The sequence below is a fragment of the Scyliorhinus torazame genome, chromosome 13 (assembly GCF_047496885.1).
Source record: "Scyliorhinus torazame isolate Kashiwa2021f chromosome 13, sScyTor2.1, whole genome shotgun sequence".
Taxonomy (NCBI): domain Eukaryota; kingdom Metazoa; phylum Chordata; class Chondrichthyes; order Carcharhiniformes; family Scyliorhinidae; genus Scyliorhinus; species Scyliorhinus torazame.
In genome coordinates, this window is record NC_092719.1 from 203,305,701 (window position 1) to 203,329,881 (window position 24,181).

Genomic DNA, 24,181 nt, shown 5'->3' on the forward strand with positions numbered 1-24,181 from the left:
CCTCCCTGCTCTTAGGGAGGCTAATACCTTGGCTAATGAATGAAAGGATTCTATATGCCTTTTTAACCACTTTATCGACCTGCTACGATCTGTTGATATTCACTCCTAGGCCCCTCACCTCCTCTACACCTCTCAGTATCCTACCATTTATTGTCTATTCCCTTGCTCTGTTTGACCTCTCCAAAATCCATCACCTTACAATTCTCTGCGTTGAATTCCAGTTGACACGTTTCTGCCCACATGACCAATCCATTGATATCTTCCTGTAGTCCACAGCCATCCTCCTCACTATTAAACAAGTGGTCAATTTTTGTATCATCTTTAAACTTCTTGATTGTGACCCGTACATTTACTTTAAAAAAAACATTTAGAGCACCCAATTCTTTTTTTCCATTTAAGGGGCAATTTAGCGGGGCCGATTCACCTAACCTGCACATCTTTGGTTTGTGGGGGTGAGACCCACTCAGACACGGGAAGAATGTGCAAACACCACACGGACAGTGAGCCGGGGCCGGGATCGAACCCGGGTCCTTGGCGCTGTGAGGCAGCAGTGCTAACCACTGCGCCACCGTGCCTCCCTCACAAATAGAATAATGGCCAAATTTGGAAACTCACCGGAGAGTGTCCAAAAGGGGGCATTTGGCAGGGTGGAAGACGGGAAGCAAGAAATGATTCCCATGGACAATCTCTTCAGATTTTTACGAGGTGTGCAACAGAAATCGTGCAACCCGTGAACTCAATACTACAGATAGACTTGAGGAGTATGGAAAATGGAGGGGTGATATGAAAAATGAAATGAGGATAGCAAAGACAGGGCAGCAAGCAAAATCAAGGAAAGCCCCAAAATGTTTGGTCAATACATTAAGAGTAAGAGGATAATTAAAGAAAGAGTAGTGCCCATAAAAGACCAAAAAGGTAATGTGTGGGTGGAGGATGTGGGTATGGTTCTTAACGAATACTTTGCACCTGTCTTCACAAAAGAAGAGGACAATGTATACAGAATATTTAAGGAGGAGGATGTTTTAGCTTCTGGGTTGCTGTAGAGTAAAAAGACAAGAGTTCTGCTTCTTCACAAAACACCTTTATTACTTTGATCCAACTTCACACACAAACGATGGCACAATGTTAGAGAGCAACCTCATCCAAGCTATAATGCTTTTACTCACTGAGTTCACTATTCACCTCCATTTGTATAAGCGAACGTAAGCAAGTGAACAAGTGTAAATCGTAAACAAACAAGTTATTTGGAACATATTTAACAGAAAATTAGAATTAAAAATAGTCCATTTCCCATAAACTCTAAAAAGGTACATCGTGTAAGGTACATTTTGTAAGTTACATATGCAAAATTATACCAACTAATTGCAATTGGTAATACATTTATTTGATGGGAATAGCACTCCATGAACGTACATGGTTCAAACAAAATACAGGCAGTTACTTTGAGGATCTCCAAAACAATGCAAAATGCTCGTATTCAAGTTACTTCATTTTTCTTCCTTTACTGGTACAAACAATTTGTTTATAGGTCGGGTTGGGCTGGGAAAAGAAGACATTTTAAACAATCTAGCAATCAACTGAACATTGTACGAGTAACTTTGTAAAGAAATAAAAACATTCATTTTCAGGAAATCCTCCAAGTTAAAATCGAAAAAGCTACAGGCAAATTGCGAACAATTGCGATTTGGTGACGTATAAACACTGATCAGAACATGTTTTAATAACATTATAGGAACAGAGGGCAGCACGGTGGCCTAGTGGTTAGCACAGCTGCCCCACGGCGCTGAGGTCCCAGGTTCGATCCTGGCTCTGGGTCACTGTCCGTGTGGAGTTTGCACGTTCTCCCCATGTTTGCGTGGGTTTCGCCCCGACAACCCAAAAAAGTGCAGAGTAGGTGGATTGGCCACGCTAAATTGGAAAAAATAATTGGGTAATATAAATTTAAAAAAAAAACCCAATATCAGAACATACAAAAGCCAGCTGCTTACTAAAGTGTTCATAGTTGAGACCCGCGCAGACTTGGGGAGAACTCCATACGGGCATTTGGATCGAACCCGGGTCATCAGCACCCTGAGGCAGCAGTGCTAACCACTGCATCACTGTGCTGCCCTACAATTAACCAAAGTTACACAATGAAAGAACGAGACAGAATAAGCAAAAGCACAAATTGAGTCCAAAAAGCTCATCTTAAACCCTAATCTAAAGCTAATCTTGATGTGGAGATGCCGGCGTTGGACTGGGGTGAGCACAGTACGAAGTCTTACAACACCAGGTTAAAGTCCAACAGGTTTGTTTCGATGTCACTAGCTTTCGGAGCGCTGCTCCTTCCTCAGGTGAATGAAGAGGTATGTTCCAGAAACACATATATAGACAAATTCAAAGATGCCAAACAATGCTTGGAATGCGACCATTAGCAGGTGATTAAATCTTTACAGACCCAGAGATGGGGTAACCCCAGGTTAAAGAGGTGTGAATTACATCAAGCCAGGACAGTTGGTAGGATTTCGCAGGCCAGATGGTGGGGGATGAATGTAATGCAACATGAATCCCAGGTCCCGGTTGAGGCCGCACTCATTTGTGCGGAACTTGGCTATAAGTTTCTGCTCGGCGATTCTGCGTTGTCGCACGTCCTGAAGGCCGCCTTGGAGAACGCTTACCCGGAGATCAGAGGCTGAATGCCCTTGACTGCTGAAGTGCTCCCCGACTGGAAGGGAACATTCCTGCCTGGTGATTGTGGCGCGATGTCCGTTCATTCGTTGTCGCAGCGTCTGCATGGTCTCGCCAATGTACCACGCTTCGGGACATCCTTTCCTGCAGCGTATGAGGTAGACAAAGCTAATCTAACAGCTGACGGTGGCTAGCCCCTTACAAATGGAAATGAATGGCTGCCACCTTAGGTGGAACCCTTCTACCGACCCCCTAATGGGGCACTTGACTTTCTCCAAATGTAAGAATGATGAGGCCACCAACAAAGACGAGGCACTGGGCGGAGTAGGAGACCTTCACCCAAGCAGAACCTGTCCCTGGGCTATCAACGAGGCAAAGGCGAGGGCATCCGTCTTCATCTGTAGCTCCAGCGAGTTTGATACCCCAGAAATGGCCACCAGTGGACATGGCTCCAGATCGAAGTATCTCCGACATGGTGATGAAGAAAGAGACCCAAAAGCTTACCAACTTGGGACAAGACCAGGACATAGGAGTGTGGTTAGCCAGCCCCCGAGAACAACACTCACACCTGTAGTCCACCCCAGAGAAAAGCCCACTCATCCTCGCTTCAGTCAGATGTACCCTGTGCACCGCCTTGAATTGGATCAGACTTAACCAAGCACATGGAGATGGAGAGTTCACCCTGTGAAGGGCCTCACTCCATACCTCATCATCCAGAATGGAACCCAACTCACCCTCTCATTTCATCTTCACCTCATTCAATAGAGCTGAGAGGATATGACCGTTTCTGCCCAAAATAGTCAAACAGATATTCCCACTCCACTCTATCAAACGCCTTTTTGGCATGGTGGCACAGTTGCTAGCACTGCTGCCTCACAGCCCCACCGACCTGGGTGCAATTCTGGTCGTGGGTGACTGTGTGGAGTTTGTACGTTCTCCCTGTGTGTGTGGGGGTTTCTTCCAGGTTCTCCGGTTTCCTACCACAGTCCAAAGATGTGCAGGTTAGCTGGATTGGCCATGCTAAATTGCCCCTTAGTGTCCAAATGTTAGGTGGGGTTACAGGGATAGGGTGGGGATTGGACCTAAGTAGGGTGATCAGTTGGAGGGCCGTGCAGACTTGATGGGCTGAATGGCCTCCTTCTGCACTGCAGGGATTCTATTGGCAATTTAGCATGGCCAATCCAACTACACTGCACATCTTTGGGTTGTAAGACCCACGTAGACATGGGGAGAATGTGTAAACTCCACATGGATAATGGCCCGGGGCCGGGATCGAACTCAGGTCCTCAGCACTGTGAGGCCACAGTGCTAACAACTGTGCCACTGTGCCGCCCAATGATTTCTATGATCTAGGGAAACAATCACTTCCATTTCGGCCACCAAGGAGTGGAAAAAGGACAACGTTTAGCGGGTGTCGTATAATTGGCCAACAATTGCAGACCTTTAACGAAGCCTGTCTGATCCTCCAAGATCGCCTCTGGGAGGCAGGGCTTCAGTCGCAGCGCCAGCATTTTGGCAAGTAACTTAACATCCACATGTACGAGTGATATAGTTCGATACGACCCACACTCTGTTGGGCTTTTGTCTTTATTGAGAATCAAGGAAATAGAGGCTTGTGTGAGTGTAGAATGCAACGAACCCTGGGATAAGGAATCATTAAACATATCCAGAATTAAAGGTACCAACTGCTCTGCAAACCTCTGATAAAATTCAATGGGGAAGCCATCCGGGCCAGGGGCTTTACCTCTCTGCATCAACCCAATGCATTTCATAATTTCCTCTGGGCCAGGCAGGGATTGCAACTCCTCGCTCCTCTCCCCCTCGGCAGCTGGGAAGGAATCACATCGGCTGTGGAAAATGGGGAACTGAAGGATGGTTTAGCCCACTGGGCTAAATAGCTGGCTTTTAAAGCAGACCAAGGCAGGCCAGCAGCACGGTTCAATTCCCGTAACAGCCTCCCCGAACAGGCGCCGGAATGTGGAGACTAGGGGCTTTTCACAGTAACTTCATTGAAGCCTACTTGTGACAATAAGTGATTTTCATTTCCATAAGCTGCCCAAAATGCCAGTCTTGACCGATACCTCATCCGGGTTCTCAGATCTATGGAGGTCTATAATTCAAAAGCTGCATTGACCTGAGGAGGGCAGAAACCAGACGCCGTTCGAGTTACGGGCCTGGACAATCTCCCAGGAAGCCCCTGTCGCTCCAGCTGTTGAGCTAAGAGGCAACTGGAGTTCTCCCCGTATTCAGAAAACATGTCCTACTTCAAATGAGTGTTTATATAAACTAATCAGAGGTTCTATCAGCATGTCTTTGAAAGCCTTATAAAATCCACTTCCAAAACTATCAGGTCCTGGAGCCATACGGAAGATCCCTCAATGCAGATAACCACTCCCCCCAAAGAAATGGGAGCATTTAAGGTTGATCTTTGGCATCAGAAGTTGTTGGGAGTACCAAAGAAACAAAAAATACTTTTGTATGCATTAATGCAACTCCAGACTGACTAGCTTTGTATGAATCGACATTAAAAACTTTTAAATGGCTTATTAAAATATTAAAATGCCTTTAAATCCTCAATCTTAAAGAACCCTAAAGATCTACTTGGTTAATTTCCAAAATCGGAAATTTTGTTTTTCAGCACATTGAGTCAACAAGGAGACCGGCGCTGTTCGGATTGCTGCATTAAATTATTTTGGCACTGAACAACTCGGCCCCCACCAGGCCTCCTACCAGGCCCCCTACCAGGCCTCCTACCAGGCCCCCTACCAGGCCCCCACCAGGCCCCCTACCAGGCCCCAACCAGGCCCCCTACCAGGCCCCCTACCAGCCCACCTACCAGGCCGCCTACCAGGCCGCCTACCAGGCTCCCTACCAGGCCCCTACCAAGCCCCCACCAGGCTCCCTACCAAGCCCCCTACCAGGCCCCCACCAGGCCCCCTACCAGGCCCCCTACCAGGCCCCCACCAGGCCCCCACCAGGCCCCCTACCAGGCCCCCTACCAGGCCCCCACCAGGCCCCCTACCAGGCCCCCTACCAGGCCCCCACCAGGCCCCCTACCAGGCCCCCACCAGGCTCCTACCAGGCCCCCTACCAGGCTCCCTACCAGGCCCCTACCAGGCCCCCACCAGGCTCCCTACCAGGCCCCCCACCAGGCCCCCTACCAGGCTCCCACCAGGCCGCCTACCAGGCCGCCTACCAGGCTCCTACCAGGCCGCCAGGCTGCTTACCAGGCCCCCTACCAGGCCCCCACCAGGCCCCCTACCAGGATCCCTACCAAGCCCCCTACCAGGCCCCCTACCAGGCCCCCACCAGGCTCCCTACCAGGCCCCCTAACAGGCCCCCTACCAGGCCCCCTACCAGGCCCCCTACCAGGCCCCCTACCAGGCCACCTACCAGGCCCCCTACCAGGCCACCTACCAGGCCCCCACCAGGCCGCCTATCACGCCCCCACCAGGCTGCTTACCAGGCCCCCACCAGGCTGCCTACCAGGCCCCCTACCAGGCCGCCTACCAGGCTCCTACCAGGCCGCCAGGCTGCTTACAAGGCCCCCTACCAGGCCCCCACCAGGCCCCCTACCAGGCTCCCTACCAAGCCCCCTACCAGGCCCCCTACCAGGCCCCCACCAGGCTCCCTACCAGGCCCCCTACCAGGCCCCCTACCAGGCCCCCTACCAGGCCCCCTACCACGCCCCCTACCAGGCCACCTACCAGGCCCCCTACCAGGCCATCTACCAGGCCCCCACCAGGCCGCCTACCACACCCCCACCAGGCTGCTTACCAGGCCCCCACCAGGCTGCCTACCAGGCCCCCTACCAGGCCCCCTACCAGGCCCCCTACCAGGCTCCCTACCAGGCTCCCTACCAGGCCCCCTACCAGGCCCCCACCAGGCCCCCTACCAGGCCCCCACCAGGCCCCCTACCAGGCCCCCTACCAGGCCCCCTACCAGGCCCCCTACCAGGCCCCCTACCAGGCCCCCACCAGGCTCCCTACCAGGCCCCCTACCAGGCCTCCTACCAGGCCCCCTACCAGGCCCCCACCAGGCCCCCTACCAGGCCCCCACCAGGCCCCCTACCAGGCCCCCTACCAGGCCCCCTAAGAGGCCCCCTACCAGGCCCCCTACCAGCCCACCTACCAGGCCGCCTACCAGGCCGCCTACCAGGCTCCCTACCAGGCCCCTACCAAGCCCCCACCAGGCTCCCTACCAAGCCCCCTACCAGGCCCCCACCAGGCCCCCTACCAGGCCCCCTACCAGGCCCCCTACCAGGCCCCCACCAGGCCCCCACCAGGCCCCCTACCAGGCCCCCTACCAGGCCCCCACCAGGCCCCCTACCAGGCCCCCTACCAGGCCCCCTACCAGGCCCCCACCAGGCCCCCTACCAGGCCCCCACCAGGCTCCTACCAGGCCCCCTACCAGGCTCCCTACCAGGCCCCTACCAGGCCCCCACCAGGCTCCCTACCAGGCCCCCCACCAGGCCCCCTACCAGGCTCCCACCAGGCCGCCTACCAGGCCGCCTACCAGGCTCCTACCAGGCCGCCAGGCTGCTTACCAGGCCCCCTACCAGGCCCCCACCAGGCCCCCTACCAGGATCCCTACCAAGCCCCCTACCAGGCCCCCTACCAGGCCCCCACCAGGCTCCCTACCAGGCCCCCTAACAGGCCCCCTACCAGGCCCCCTACCAGGCCCCCTACCAGGCCCCCTACCAGGCCACCTACCAGGCCCCCTACCAGGCCACCTACCAGGCCCCCACCAGGCCGCCTATCACGCCCCCACCAGGCTGCTTACCAGGCCCCCACCAGGCTGCCTACCAGGCCCCCTACCAGGCCGCCTACCAGGCTCCTACCAGGCCGCCAGGCTGCTTACCAGGCCCCCTACCAGGCCCCCACCAGGCCCCCTACCAGGCTCCCTACCAAGCCCCCTACCAGGCCCCCTACCAGGCCCCCACCAGGCTCCCTACCAGGCCCCCTACCAGGCCCCCTACCAGGCCCCCTACCAGGCCCCCTACCACGCCCCCTACCAGGCCACCTACCAGGCCCCCTACCAGGCCATCTACCAGGCCCCCACCAGGCCGCCTACCACGCCCCCACCAGGCTGCTTACCAGGCCCCCACCAGGCTGCCTACCAGGCCCCCTACCAGGCCCCCTACCAGGCCCCCTACCAGGCCCCCTACCAGGCTCCCTACCAGGCTCCCTACCAGGCCCCCTACCAGGCCCCCACCAGGCCCCCTACCAGGCCCCCTACCAGGCTCCCTACCAGGCCCCCTACCAGGCCCCCTACCAGGCCCCCTACCAGGCTTCCTACCAGGCCCCCTACCAGGCCCCCTACCAGGCCCCCTACCACGCCCCCCACCAGGCCCCCTACCAGGCCCCCTACCAGGCTCCCACCAGGCCGCCTACCAGGCTCCTACCAGGCCGCCAGGCTGCTTACCAGGCCCCCTACCAGGCCCCACCAGGCCCCCTACCAGGCTCCCTACCAAGCCCCCTACCAGGCTCCCTACCAGGCCCCCTACCAGGCCCCTACCAGGCCCCTACCAGGCTCCCTACCAGGCCCCCTACCAGGCCCCCTACCAGGCCCCCTACCACGGCCCCTACCATGCCCCCTACCAGGCCACCTACCAGGCCCCCTACCAGGCCACCTACCAGGCCCCCACCAGGCCGCCTACCAGGCCCCCACCAGGCCGCCTACCAGGCCCCCTACCAGGCCCCCTACCAGGCCCCCTACCAGGCCACCTACCAGGCCCCCACCAGGCCGCCTACCAGGCCCCCACCAGGCCGCCTACCACGCCCCCACCAGGCTGCTTACCAGGCCCCCACCAGGCCGCCTACCAGGCCCCCTACCAGGCCCCCTACCAGGCCCCCTACCAGGCTCCCTACCAGACCCCTACCAGGCCCCCTACCAGGCCCCCTACCAGGCCCCCTACCAGGCCACCTACCAGGCCCCCTACCAGGCCCCCTACCAGGCCCCCTACCAGGCCCCCTACCAGGCCCCCACCAGGCTCCCTACCAGGCCCCCTACCAGGCCCCCTACCAGGCCCCCTACCAGGCCCCCTACCAGGCCACCTACCAGGCCCCCTACCACGCCCCCTACCAGGCCACCTACCAGGCCCCCACCAGGCCGCCTACCAGGCCCCCACCAGGCCCCCACCAGGCTGCTTACCAGGCCCCCACCAGGCCGCCTACCAGGCCCCCACCAGGCCGCCTACCAGGCCCCCACCAGGCCGCCTACCAGGCCCCCACCAGGCCGCCTACCAGGCCCCCTACCACGCCCCCTACCAGGCCACCTACCAGGCCCCTTATCAGCCCCCTATCAGGCCCCCTATCAGGCCCCCTACCAGTCCCCCTACCAGGCCCCCTACGAGGCCTCCAACCAGGCTCCCTATCAGGCAGCTCGGTAGCATAGTGGTTAGCACTGTTGCTTCACAGCTCCAGGGTCCCAGGTTCGATTCCCGGCTGGGCCACTGTCTGTGTGGAGTCTGCACGTTCTCCCCCATGAGTGGGTGGGTTTCCTCCGGGTGCGCCGGTTTCCTCCAACAGTCCAAAGATGTGCGGGTTAGGTGGATTGGCCATGCTAAATTGCCCTTCGTGTCCATAAAGGTTAAGTGGGGTTATGGGGATAGGGTAAATACGTGGACCTGAGTGGGGTACTCTTTGTAAGGGCTGGGGCAGATTCGATGGGCCAAATGGTCTCCTTCTGCACTGTAAATTCTATGAGGCCCTCTACCAGACTCCCTATCAGGCCCCCCACCTGGCCTACCAGGCCTCCTATCATGCCCCCTACCGAGCCTCCTCCCAGGCCTCCCACCAGGCCTCCTACTAGGCCCCCTACCAGGCCCCCTACCAGACCTCCTACTAGGCCTCCTACCAGGCCTCCCACTGGGCCCCTTACCAGGCCTCCTATAGGCCTCCTCGCAGGCCCCTTACCAGATCACCTACCAGGCCTCCTACCAGGCCTCCTACCACACCCCCTACCAGGCCCCCTACCAGGCCTCCTACCAGGCCACCTATCAGGCCTACTAGGCCCCCTACCAATCTTCCTACCAGGCCTCCTACCACACCCCCTACCAGGCCACCTATCAGGCCTACTAGGCCCCCTACCAATCTTCCTACCAGGCCCCCTACCAGACTCCCTATCAGGCCCTCCACCTGGCCTACCAGGCCCCCTACCGAGCCTCCTCCCAGGCCTCCCACCAGGCCTCCTACTAGGCCTCCTACCAGACCTCCTAACAGGCCTCCTACCGGGCCTCTTCCCAGGCCTCCTACCATAATCTTTTTCTGTCAATTTTATTTTGAGCTGGCACTGCCGCTTCAGCACTTTACCCTTTCTATTGCCATGGGAGAAGTAACTGTACACTTGCAAAAACCTTGCAAGTCCCCCCACAGGACTTCAGAGAGAGAGTAAAATAAGGTATAATTTGGATCTGAAATAAGAAACAAAGCATGGTCTTTACATCTGGATGTGTTAAATTTGCATCACGCGGATTGTAAATATACCCCCTTATGTGAAAATTCCAGGGAAACAGGAGCATGATCAGCGATCACAATATTACCTTCTGAGCAGGAAAGCACTGAATGGAATCATGTTTTTGGCATAAAAGAAAATCAATTTTGGCATTACATCGGTGGGGAACAGAGAAAGAGGTCAATTCCTTGTCCTCGGGATGAAATGTTCTCCAATCAAGTATCACAATTCCTCGCATACGGACACTAATTAATGTTGAGTGGGTGAATTCCTGGTTCTGGGAATTTTGTCCATCAAAGGATTTCAGTGACAACTGAAGTTCGCTCCTACAAAATAAACTACTGACACCAATTCAGCAAAATGCATAAAGACTTTAGTAACAAAATCAGGAGAATAATTTGGAGGGCCACACACATTCATGATCAAAATACTTTCCCGATGCAGCCTCCTTTAACGATCAAATTCCTTCCTCCTATATCCCTGACGCAGCTCTCAAGTCTAAATGGCCCGTTTTTATTAATCAAAATCGCAACCTCTCGGCTACTGGTCGGAAATCAGGCAGAAGTCACTTGTCCGACCCAGGACCGCTTCAACTTCAAATGCTCCTTGTCATTTAGATGAGTTTCCTGTATCAAAACTATATCAACGTTCTTTTAAGAACCTTTTTTCTTTTAACAAGATTATTTAGTCGTTTTCTAGTAAATTAGACTCATTTGTACCCTTACAGAAACTACCAACTAACGATTCTTTAAACCCAAACTAGAACACACAAGAACTGGTCCCAACCACAAAGTAAACCACTCTAAACCATTAACCCTCGCAGAGTGGGGGGAGGGGGTTTCCTCACCAAATGTGAGGCCTAGTTGGACTATGCCAACATGCCTTCATTAATATACCAAAGAGTCTTCCTCTTCAAAAAAGGGGTGAACTGCAATTTAAGGAGGAAGAGAATGAGTCACTCTCTCCATAATCTAACCTTGCCTAGTGAAACTGAGGTCACACATCCACCACCCAGCAGTAGGCCACTCATACTTATCAAGATAAGAACGAAGGACACCATAAGATGCACATAGCTATTATAAGTGTATATATAAAAAAGAAAGAAGGATATTTCTCGTACAGCCCCAGTGTCGTACAACCTGTAACACCTATTCCTTAACTCCAAGCAACACACTGAGGAGTATTATTCATTAAAAAAAAACCAAATGTTTATTCAAATTTTCCAGCAGAATTTTTGACAACCCCCCCCCCCCCCATAACAAAAAGAAAGAAACACAAACACAACAGTCAAAAATTATACAAAACTTATACATTGGGTTTCCCCCATATACAGTAACCCCCCCATGTGACATTCAAAGGTACCCATAGGGAAGCCCCCCCACCCACCCGAATTCCCCCCCCGAAAGAGACCCCTCACCCCCCACCCTTGGGTTGCTGCTGCTGACCTCCTCCTAACGCTCGGCGAGATAGTCTAGGAACGGTTGCCACCGCCTGAAGAGCCCCTGCACAGACCCTCGTAAGGCAAACTTAATCCTCTCCAGCTTAATGAACCCTGCCATGTCATTTATCCAGGCTTCCACACTGGGGGGCTTCGCGTCCTTCCATAATAGCAAGATCCTCCGCCGGGCTACCAGGGACGCAAAGGCCAGGATACCGGCCTCTTTCGCCTCCTGCACTCCCGGCTCGTCCATTACCCCAAATAGTGCCAACCCCCAACTCGGCTTGACCTGGACTTTCACCACCTTGGACATAGACCTCGCGAAACCCCTCCAAAACCCATCCAGTGCCGGGCACGACCAGAACATGTGGACGTGATTCGCCGGGCTTCCCGAGCACCTCCCACACCTGTCCTCCACCCCAAAGAACCTACTCAACCTCCCCCTGTCATATGCGCTCTGTGAACAACCTTGAATTGTATTAGGCTGAGCCTGGCGCAAGAGGAGGAAGAATTAACCCTACTCAGGGCATCAGCCCACAGACCCTCATCTATCTCCTCCCCAAGCTCCTCCTCCCACTTGCCCTTTAACTCCTCTACCGAGGCCTCCTCCTCTTCTTTCAGCTCCTGGTAGATCGCCGAAACCCTGCCTTCTCCAACCCATACACCCGAAATCACCCTGTCCTGAATCCCCAGTGCCGGGAGCAGCGGAAATTCCCTCACATGCCGCCTCACAAACGCCCTCACTTGCATATACCTGTAAGCATTTCCCGGGGGTAACCCAAACTTCTCCTCCAGTGCCCCTAGGCTCGCAAACGTCCCATCTAGAAACAGGTCCCCCATTCCTCTGATCTCTGCCCGATGCCAGTTCCGAAACCCCCGTCCATCCTTCCCGGGACGAACCGATGGTTCTCCCGAATCGGGGACCAAACCGAGGCTCCCACCTCGCCCCTGTGTCATCTCCACTGCCCCCAGATCTTCAACGCCGCCGCCACCACCGGACTCGTGGTGTACCTTGTCGGCGAGAGTGGCAGCGGTGCCGTCGCCAGCGCCCTCAGGCTCGTGCCCACACAGGCCGCCATCTCCAACCTCTTCCACGCCGTCCCCTCTCCCTCCATTACCCACTTACGGATCATCGCCACATTGACAGCCCAATAATAGCCGCACAAATTTGGCAGCGCCAGCCCTCCCTGTCCCTACTATGCTCCAGAAACACCCTCTTTACCCTCGGGGTCTTATTTGCCCACACAAAACCCATGATGCTCCTACCTACCCGTTTGAAAAAGGCCATGGGAATCATAATGGGAAGGCACTGGAACACAAAGAGAAACCGCGGGAGGACCATCATTTTAACCGACTGCACCCTGCCCGCTAGCGAGAGTGGCAGCACATCCCATCTTTTGAAATCCTCCTCCATCTGCTCCACCAACCGCGTCAAATTGAGTTTGTGCAGGGCCCCCCAACTCCCAGCCACTTGGATCCCTAAGTACCGAAAGCTCCTTTCCGCCCTCTTCAACAGCAGGTCGTCTATCCCCTTTCCCTGGTCCCCTGGATGCACCACAAAGAGCTTATACCCCGAGAAGTCCCCAAACTCCCTTAGGATCCGCATGACCTCCGCCATCCCCTCCACTGGATCTGCCACATACAGCAACAGGTCATCCGCATACAGCGACACCCAATGTTCCTCTCCCCCTTGGACCAGTCCCCTCCATTTCCTGGACTCCCTTAGTGCCATGGCCAGAGGCTCAATTGCCAATGCAAACAACAAGGGGCTCAGGGGGCACCCATGCCTCGTCCCTCGGTACAGCCGAAAATATTCCGACCTCCGCCGATTCGTAGCCACACTCGCCACCAGGGGTCTATATAGCAACCTGACCCAGCTGATGAACCCCTCCCCGAACCCAAACCTCCGCAGCACTTCCCAAAAATACTCCCCCTCCACCTGGTCGAAGGCCTTCTCCGCGTCCATAGCTGCCACTACCTCCGCTTCTCCCTCCACCGATGGCGTCATTATCACATTGAGGAGCCTCCACACATTAGTGTTTAGCTGCCGGCCCTTTACAAATCCCGTCTGGTCCTCATGAATCACCCCCGGGACACAGTCCTCAATTCTCGTAGCCAGCACTTTTGCCAGCAACTTAGCATCCACATTGAGGAGCGAGATTGGTCTATACGACCCACATTGCAGTGGGTCCTTGTCCCGCTTCAGGATCAGAGAGATCAGCGCCCCGGACATTGTCGGGGGCAAGGTTCCCCCTCCCTTGCCTTATTGAACGTCCTCACTAGCAACTGGCCTAGCAGGTCCGTGTATTTCCTGTAAAACTCGACCGGGAACCCATTTGGCCTTCCCCGCCTACATGCTCCCCAATCCTTTAACCAGCTCCTCCAGCCCAATTGGCGCCCCTAAACCAGCCACCTCCTGCTCATCCACCCTCGGGAACCTCAGCTGATCCAAAAATCGTCGCATCCCCTCTTCCCCCGCTGGGGGCTCAGATCTGTACAGATCCCCATAGAAGTCCCTAAATACCTTGTTTATTCTCACCGCACTCCGCACCGTTTTCCCCTGCTATCCTTAACTCCACCTATCTCCCTCGCTGCCTCCCTCTTACGAAGCTGATGTGCCAGCATCCGACTCGCCTACTCCCCATACTCATACGTCGCCCCCTGCGCTTTCCTCCACTGTGCCTCTGCTTTCCCTGTGGCCAACAGGTCGAACTCCGTCTGGAGGTTCCGCCGCTCCCTGAGTAGTCCCTCCTCGGGGGCCTCTGCATATCTCCTGTCCACCCTTAAGATCTCCCCCACCAACCTCTCCCTCTCCCTGCCCTCTCTTCTCCCTGTGGGCCCTGATGGAGATTAGCTCTCCCCTGACCACCGCCTTCAGCGCCTCCCAGACTACCCACACCTGCACCTCCCCATTGTCGTTGACCTCCAAATATCTTTCAATGCACCCCCGCACCCGCCCGCACCCCCCCTCATCTGCCAACAGTCCCGCATCAAGACGCCACAGCGGGTGCTGGTCCCTCGCCTCTCCTAACTCCAGCTCCACCCAGTGCGGGTTGTGGTCTGAGATGGCTATGGCCGAATACTCCGTTCCCTCCACTTTCGTGGTTAGCGCCCTACTCAAAATAAAGAAATCTATCCGGGAGTAAGCTCTATGGACGTGGGAAAAGAATGAAAATTCCCTGACCAGGGGCCTGACAAACCTCCATGGATCCACTCCCCCCATCTGGTCCATAAACCCCCTAAGCACCTTGGCCGCAGCCGGCCTCTTACCCGTCTTGGACATAGAGCGATCCAGTGCTGGGTCCAGCACCGTGTTGAAATCCCCCCCATTATCAAGCTTCCTACCTCCAGGTCCGGAATCCGACCCAGCATGCGCTTCATAAATCCGGCATCATCCCAGTTCGGGGCATATACGTTTATCAGCACCACCCGCACCCCCTGCAACCTACCGCTCACCATCACATATCGACCTCCATTATCCGCTACAATGAGCATAACCACGTCTGCCTTCAATCCCTTTAAGTGCGCGAACACCCCGGCCCTCTTGACCGGCCCATTCAGGCCCCTCACATTCCAAGTTATCAGCCGGATTGGGGGCTACTCACCCCCCCCCCCCCCCTCCCCTGCCGACTAGCCAGCTCCTTTTCTAGGCCAGCCACGTGCCCGCACCTCCCGCACCCTCCAGTCCCCCAGACGGCGGACCCCCGCCCCGACCACCTCTCCTACTTCCAGCTCCCTTTTGGCCAATGCAACAGCAACCCCACTCTCCACCCCCCCCGCCGCCCCGCTAGATCCGCATCTAGCCCTTTTGCTCCCCCCATAACACTCCCGTAAGTCAGCTGACTCCTGCTGACCCCGGCCTGTCCCGCCATTCCATCGACCCCCCCCCCCCCCCGCAGTGTGAGATTCTTCCTCTTCGACCTATTCTCCAGGTCTTCAAATCTTTCCGCCCACCTCTTGTGCAGCGCCTCGTGCGCCTCCACCTTCACCGCCAGGCCCAAGATCTCGTCCTCATTCTCCGAGGCTTTTTGCCGCACCTCCCGGATTGCCGCCCCTCCCGGATTGCCGCCCCTTGGGCCTTCTGGGTCTCCACTAGCTTCTCAATCGCCGCCTTCATTGGCGCCAGCATTTCGGTTTTCAGCTCCTCACAGCAGCGTTTAAGAAACCCCTGCTGCTCCTGCGACCACTGCGCCCATGCTGCTTGGTCTCCACCCGCCGTCATCTTATTTTTCCTCCCTCTCACTTTTCGCTGCTCCAAGATCACTTTTTTCACCGCTCCACTCCTGGTCCAATCCATATGAAAAATCGCTTATTGTCACAAGTAGGCTTTAATGAAGTTACTGTGAAACCCCTAGTCGCCACATTCCGGCGCCTGTTCGGGGAGGCTGTTACGGGAATTGAACCGTGCTGCTGGCCTACCTTGGTCTGCTTTCAAAGCCAGCAATTTAGCGACATATAATGTCGGGGTGACTTGCTGTCACCTGGAAGCTGTCGAACAATTGCCGTTGGGGCCCCTCTAGAGAGCCCAAAAGTCCGTTCCCGGCGGGAGCTGCCGAACGTGCGACCTACCTAGGCATAGCCGCAACCGGAAGTCCGAGGAGGAGTATTATTCATGAAAGACACGTACAAGTCCCTGGCATTCTTGAGTACAATATTCGTTATCGTGCTCAGTTATGAGGCCACCCCTATCAGAGTGATAAGCACCAGCCCAGAATGAAAGAAAATTAAAATGAAAAGGGACAAAGTCCAGACTTAATGGTCAACTGTAATCCGTTATTAACGACACCCATCTGAGACCATAAGATTATAAGACAAAGGAGCAGAATTAGACCACCTGGCCCATCGAGTCTGCTCCTCCATTCAATCATGGCTGATATTTTCTCATCCCCATTCCCCTGCCTTCTCCCCGTAACCCCTGATCCCCTTAATAATAGTTCCACTGAGGGAACTAGGTTGTTGCCTGCCACAGAGTTCATGAAGCTGGGAATCAAATGTTTCTGTAAAATTGTTGAATGTCATCCTCAATATGGCAGGATACAGTGGGGTATATTGTCCTCCAGTGGGCTTTAGTCATTTTCTAACTTAATCAAAACCCTTGCACCTTGAAAGAGAGGGACCTTCACTCCATCAAGAGCAAGTCCGCACTACATTCAGGTGCCTCCATCACGTTTTGCCGATCTTTTAAGTTATGAAAATGTATAATTATGGGCCGGGGTCATTGGCTCTTTCTGGGCCTCAAAGCAAGTAGACGGTGCACCCTCTCTAGTTTAATCATGTGCCTGGCCTTCATGTCTATGTTAAGAAAACATGTCAGCCAGCTCTCAAAAAAATTAAGTTGGTGTTCACCTTCCGTTCCTTCTGGTAACCGGTAGTCCGAACATTTTTTCTCCTACCTCGATTCTCTAGATCGTTAGACGCTCTGATATATTGAGTTGTTTTTCCACACAGAAAGTTGCATTTTCCACAGCGTTACGCCACCCTGGGAAAGTGCACGGTCAATTCCTGCCCAACGTGCCCCGGAGTCACAACACAAGTGAATAAACCAATAATTCTTATAAAGATTCCTGAAGCCTTTGGCTCGTGACTGCCCAATAATTACAGTCACCACGTTTGTAAGTAGGAACACAATTACTGTTTATTTTTATGATGATGAAATATGCAATTGAATAACGACAAGCTAACCTACTACCCCATTTAACTGTCCCACCCTCTACCCACACACACAAGACATTCAAACACAAGGGGTAAAAATAATAAGGATGAAGGTCAAAAGAAAAGAATATTTACGTTCGATCTAATCGAATTGCAACAGAGTCCCGTGTCAAGCGTGTTTCGCCGGGTATGTCTCCCGGCGCTTGCAGAGTCGAGAAAGATCACACTATCGAACGGGACTCTGTTGCAATTCAGGACCTCAGTTGGGAATGCCCCGCTGAGGATGCCCTTAGTTCCGTTGCCTGCTCTGAGGAGATTGGGATGCCATTTTCGAATATAGGTCCAATCTCTTGACACCCCCTCTCGACATGGCCCCTGGAACTCCTAAGCCCCAAATCACCTGTAAGGTGTTTTTGGGCCCCTCCGCACCCCACTTCACATGGACCGGACAATCCTGGGCCCGATCCCTGGTACGGGCACAATGCCAGCCTGGCACTGCCAGCCTAGCATCTTGGAAGTGCTTCTGCCACCCACATGGCACTTTCAGGATGCCAGGTTGGCAGTGCCAAGGTTCCCAGGTGGCACCAGCAGTGCCAGGGTGCCACCCTGCTCAGAGGCCAACCACCCAGGGACCAGTACTGAATGGCGCTGACCTAAGGCCTCCGAGTTGAAGGGGTTAGATCCCAAAGCCTCGGGTAGATCAGGCCAGCTGTCTATTAGAATGAGCATTGACCTAAGGCCTCCGAGTTGAAGGGCTTATTGCCCAAGCCTCGGGTAGATCAGGCCAGCTGACTATTACAATGAGACAAGCTACTCACTCTAATAGGCAGATTTGCCAAATATTCCCCCCCCCCCCCCCACATTGGGAGGGATCTAGATTGCGAAGTCACGTGAGATCCCATTAGATCTCGCGAGGCACGGGGAGCCGGGTAAATCCTGGACGAGGCCTCACCTGGCATCTACCGGCTGCGTCGCGGTTTAGGCAGGATGCGACCAATAGATTACGCCCTTTGCTTCAAATAGTGGTTCTTCAGCACACTTTTCCCATGGCTCGCTGATTGATCAAAATCACTGGTTTACAGCTGGTAATGGCCTTCCATGCCGAGTTATTCATTCAACACAGCACTTACGGGCAGCAGGATTTCTGGAGAGACACTTTATTTCTTCCCAAACTGGGCCTTCAACTCAAGGTTCCCATCCAGGCCTGTACCTTTCTGTATAGACGCTTTATTTCACATCAAACCTTGCTTTCAGCTTGTGGTTTGATTTCAAGCCTTTGCAGTCTCGAGAGAATGAGACCCAGTCCTGCTGGGGAGCCAGTCAGCCCTCACAGGGGCCTTATGGAAAGGACTAGTTCGATCTTTTTGGAGAGAGTTAGTTAGATTCCTCCATCCAGGCTGCAGAATCAAAAGTGAAAGCAAAGTGCAACCTCGAGACTCTTAAAACATTCCAGTGGGATCAGAACCAATCACCACCTGTTACCGGGCAGAGCACAGCCCTTTGGGCCAATTCATTGGCCACCAGCCAAATCAATCAAACTGAGTCATCACTGATGTCGGCCAGTTGGCAATCACTAACCTTAAAACCCCACAGCCTTCTGGATCCTTCTGGTTGAATTAAAGGTACAGATCGCTTACAAGCTGCTTTGCCTTGAAGTCATTAAGCATCCATGGATCAGAAATGCCACAGCAAAAACAAAAGAAAGGAAAAATAAGGGAATAAACAGGAACAGGGAGGACCCTTACAATAGTAAAATTTCTCTCCTCGGCTTCATCGCGTTTTCTTAATATTTCTTGGCAATTTGTCAGCAAGGTTTGACCAACAATCCTCCGGGGACATAATATGGCGTTTTCACTCCTGAATGAGCTGAGTACAAGCTGTAAGAGCACAATAAATACAAGGATTTCCAGCTAAATAGTGCCAGAGCTCAGAGGAAACACAGCTATTGCCGTGCTTACCTCACATGACGTCCCCCCTCCCCCCCGCAACCTTGATTCTAATTTCTCCACCATTGGTGGATACGCCTTTCAATGCCTAAGGCCCTGTCTCTGGAATTTTCTCCTTAAATCCCTTCCACTCTATTCCCTCTCTTTCCACGGTCTTTATGACCTACCCCTGGAGTCAAGCTGTTGTTCACCTGTCCTTGTACCTCCTTTTGTGGCTTATTGTTCATATCTGTTCCATGATTCACCTGGGAAGGTTTTAGTTTGAAAAAGGCACTATATAAATGCGAGTTCTTGATGTTGCTTGCCAGCAATGGCAGGAAGCTGATTGCAGCCTGACACTTTTCCCTCACATAAAGATGCTGAACTGCTCAATTAGATCTATATTCTGGCTTTTTATATCTGTCGCCCGTTTCACTTCAGGGCCTCTGTTTCTTGGCCTTTGAACTCTATGAGGGATGTGTTTTAAAAAAAAAAAATTTAGAGTACCCAATTATTTTTTCCCAATTAAGCTGCAATTTGGCGTGGCCAATCCACCTACCCTGCACATTTTTAGGTTGTGGGGACGAAACCCACGCAAACATGGGGTAGGGGGGGGGGAAATGTGCAAACTCCACAGGGACAATGACACAGAGTCGGGATCGAATCTGGGACCTCGGTGCCGTGAGGCAGGAGGGTGAACCCACTGCGCTACTGTGCTGCCCTTTGAGGGATGTGTTAACATATTAATTAAAAGGACCGCACTTGAAATGGTTGTTTCTCGCTCCAGGTGTTCATTGTTTAAACAGAAACCACCTGAGTCCCATGATAAGATCAGTCATTCCCAGATAGATATTCTTCTGTATTGAACAGCCCTTTGAACCCTTTCAATTCAAAGTTAGACATTATTAGTTACTTACTGCTAGCTACAAGGCAGGTTCCAGATATGTCTTTATCTACACGTATTCCTTTGTCTAGGTGCTGGACAAGAGAGTGCAATGTTTGTCCACACAAGATCATATGAAGATCTAACTGGAGACGACGAAGTGAAGAGGTGCCTGGACGGCGCTAATGAGGCCGCCACAGAACAATCCCAAATCGAAGAGATCAGCAAAGATTTCAACGAACTGAGCACACAGCTGACGGGCGTCGCGATGGATGTGAACAAGGAGATGAGAGACAGCGAAGCAGAGGGAGACGGGTCGTCCGGGAGCTCCCGCAGAGAATCGGCGCTCTCCGAGAAGGAGGAGGACGTGACAACCGAATCGTGGAGGCAGCACCGGAAGCACATCTTTGTCTTCAGCGACGCCGGGAAGCCGATTTATTCCCGTTACGGGACGGAGGAAGCCCTCTCCTCCATAATGGGGGTGATGGTGGCTCTTGTCTCCTTCATTGAGGCAAGCAAAAATGTGATCAAATCCATCCATGCAGGTGCGTTTAAGGGTTTCAGTTACTTTTTGTTGGGTTTCACTGTTCCACTTGAGTTCATATCTCCTGTATGGGACCCAGCATGGGCGGAATTGATGATGAAACCATTCTGTACGGGACATCAAAATAAATTCCAGCTACAATCATTATTACTCAGCACCATAGTATTGCAGTGGCTATTATTTACAGTAACCCTCATTTTAAAAAAATTGTTGGGACACATCTTGCCTGTTGAGAAGGTTGGCGCACTTTCACTGACTGTCTAAACAATACCAGAAAGTATTCAGGGCTGACCAGGGAGATGGTTCTCTCTCTGTGTCTCTTCCTCTCTCTAGATCCCCCACCCTACCACTTTGACAGACATCCCACGTCACCCTGTGCCTATCTGGAACACCGTGCTGTGCAGCGTAATTGCTGTGTACTCCGACCTTCTAGAGGTCTTGTGGTGTAGTGGGTAGTGTCCCCGTCTCTGAGCCACAAGCTCTGGGTTCGAGCCCCACCCCAGGACCTGATGGCCAAGAAAGGTGGAGTCATAACGCGGCCAAACGGGCTGAGTATCAATGTTACGGTAGCATTGTGGATAGCACAACTGCTTCGCAGCTCCAGAGTCCCAAGTTCAATTCCAGCTTGGGTCACTGTCTGTACGGAGTCTGCACATCCCGTGTCTGCGTGGGTTTCCTCCGGGTGCTCTGGGTTCCTCCCACAGTCCAAAGATGTGCAGGTTGGGTGGATTGGCCATGATAAATTGCCCTTAGTGTCCAAAATTGCCCTTAGTGTTGGGTGGAGGTGTTGACCTTGGGTAGGGTGCTCTTTCCAAGAGCCGGTGTAGACTCAATGGGCCGAATGGCCTCCTTCTGCACTGTAAATTCTGTGATAATCTATGATTAATCTAGGACAAAGGTTTGGCACAATATCGTGGGCCGAAGGGCCTGTTCTGTGCTGTATTTTTCTATGCTCTATGTTCTAACACGGGGAGAATCTGCAAACTCCACACGGCCAGTAACCCAGGGCCGGGACCGAACCCGGGTCCTCGGCACTGAGAGGCGGCAGTGCTAACTACTATGCCGCCCTGGACACCATCTTTTAATTGTGCCCTGCCCTTCACCTAAAATTGCTTAAGTCGTTGATGCCTCATCAATTAAATTGTTGAGGTTTAGAGGAACAAGGTATGGACCCGAATTGTCTTTGAGCATGTATAAATAGGGGATGGCTGGGACACTGGGCTGAGTGAGATCAATACACCTGCTCGATAAAGGAAAACTCTGTACCTTGGTTTCTGCTTCACCAACTGGTTTTCGTCCCATTAAAACATGCGGCTCATGCAATGCAGCCTGGAAACGGGGAGCAGAGTCACTCGCTACCTGTGAGGGAAGTGGAAACCAGAAAAGGGTATGAGCAGCCCGAACTGCGGTTTGTATTTTTCAAGGAGGAACACCTGGCACCGAAAGCTTTATTTATCAGTAGTACTTAGGGAGCAGGCATTTTGGAGTGTAGGGCGTTGTTTTTGTCATTCTTCATCCAATGAAATATCTGTGCCGGGTTGCCGAGCACTGACTATCTTTGTCTTAGTCATCTGTTCACAAAACAGCGCAGAGTGGATTAATTTTATGTTTTCCATTCCGCAGAGGGTTACAAGGTGGTTTTTGTCCGCCGCAACCCCCTTGTCCTCGTGGCTGTCTCTCGCACCCGCCAATCTGAGCAGGAAGTGGCTAAAGAACTCCTGTATGTTTACTACCAGATTATCAGTCTGCTGACCTCAACTCAGCTGAACAGGATCTTCGAGCAGAAAAAGAACTATGATCTCCGCAGATTACTCTCGGGCTCCGAGAGGATAACAGATCACCTCCTCAATCTCATGGACAAAGATCCCAGCTTCTTAACGTGTGCGGTACGCTGCCAGCCGCTGCCCTCTTCTGTCAGAGACATGATCAGCAGCAGCCTCCAGGGGGCCAAAGACAAAAGTCTTGTCTTCTCCATTCTGGTTGCCCAGAACCAACTGGTCACACTGGTGAGGAAAAAAGATCAGTTTCTCCATCCCATCGATCTCCATCTCCTCTTCAACCTCATCAGTGCATCCACCTCCTTCCGGGATGGGGAGGCCTGGACCCCAGTCTGTCTGCCCAAGTTCAACTCCAGCGGATTCTTTCACGTCCACATCTCCTACCTTGACCAGGCAAGCAGCCTGTGCTTGCTGCTCATCTCCACCGACCGGGAGCACTTCTTCACCATCTCAAACTGTAAAAACAAGTTTCTGGAGCGTATGAAGAAGCGGAACACCCTGCAGATGCTGCTGGAAGAGCTACGGATTCCATCTTACAGCGTTTCCCAAGTGGGGATCCAAGACCTGAGGCACTTCATTTATAAATCAAGAAGCTCGGGGCTTTTCACAAGGTAAGCTACCTGTTCATTTCTGCAGCACCAGCTGAGTTATCGAAGTGATAGCAAAGAACGAGTTGCATTTACGTAGCGCCTTTCACACCCTCAGGATGTCCAATGACATTTTCTAGTCAAACGTGTAATCACTGTTGCAATGTAGCAGCCTCTTTGTGCACAGAAAGCTCCCACAAGAGCCAATGTGATAATGACCAGATAATCTGTTTTTGTGATGTTGATTGAGGGATAAATATCAGACTGAACACCGGGGATAACTCCTGTACTCTTCTCTGAAATTGTGCCATGGGATCTTTTGGGCCCTCCCAAGACAGAAGATGGGGATTATAATGTCTGATCTGCAAGATGGCATCTCTGACGGTGTAGCACTCCCTCAGTACTGCAGTTTCAGCCTAGATTCTGTGCTCAAACCTTGGAGTGGGACTTGAACTCACAATCTTTCAACCTGGAGGAGAGAATGATGCCCAATGTGTAACCATAAAGCATGCGGGGTAATATTTTTGTAAGCCAAGTGTACAATCTTTAAACTACTCAGATCTGATGAGGCAATGGATGTTGAAATAGATTTCAGGCAGTCCCAGTTCAATTTTGAGTTCATAATAATAATAATCGCTTATTGTCACAAGCAGGCTTCAATGAAGTTGCTGTGAAAAGCCCCTAGTCGCCACATTCCGGCGCCTGTTCGGGGAGGCCGGTACGGGAATTGAACCCGAGCTGCTGGCCTCGCTCCGCGTTACAAGCCAGCTGTTTAGCCCACTGTGCTAAACCAGCCCCGAATACAAGTTCCCCAGTCTAAAAACCTTTAAATTCTCATTGAAGGCAAGAAAATAAGCTATGAGGATTTGCAATTGAGCAGAATTGGCATTGTGAAAACTGTTTTACATAGTTAGTCAAAGTAAGCGGTAATTTAATTGCTATTTTATCAGCAAGGATGGAGTAATTTGCGAGATTTTCCTCCTGGTTAACATTTTAATTTTCCTTTGCTTTCTTTCTCCCTCCCTCTCTTTGGGTAAATAATTATCCAAGTTCAATTAGGCAGTCATCCCCCTTCCCCCACCCCCATTCCCACCCTCTGGTAACTTGCCCTTTCTGAACGGCTTCTTGTGATGAACATCTGGGTGTTAAAAGTTTTCTTAACTCCTCGCCCAATGTTTTTTTTTCCTCTTTGGGAGATCGATGCGACAGTCTCTTCCTGACCTCTTGCCCTCACATCTGCAGCCCCTCTCCC

General features: G+C 53.1%; 1 protein-coding gene across 2 annotated transcripts in view; it reads left to right on the forward strand.

Moving 5' to 3' along the window:
* mon1a (MON1 secretory trafficking family member A) overlaps window positions 1-24,181 on the forward strand; it is a 58,351-nt gene that overhangs the window by 17,180 nt on the left and 16,990 nt on the right. The window contains exons 2-4 of one of the 2 annotated variants that reach the window (XM_072472922.1): window positions 17,009-17,172; window positions 20,113-20,565; window positions 22,188-22,953. In XM_072472922.1, coding sequence (XP_072329023.1) covers window positions 20,133-20,565; window positions 22,188-22,953 — 1,199 coding nt within the window. In that variant the 5' untranslated portion in view covers window positions 17,009-17,172; window positions 20,113-20,132. The remainder of the gene's footprint in view (window positions 1-17,008; window positions 17,173-20,112; window positions 20,566-22,187; window positions 22,954-24,181) is intronic. The other variant, XM_072472921.1, reaches the window with a different exon arrangement.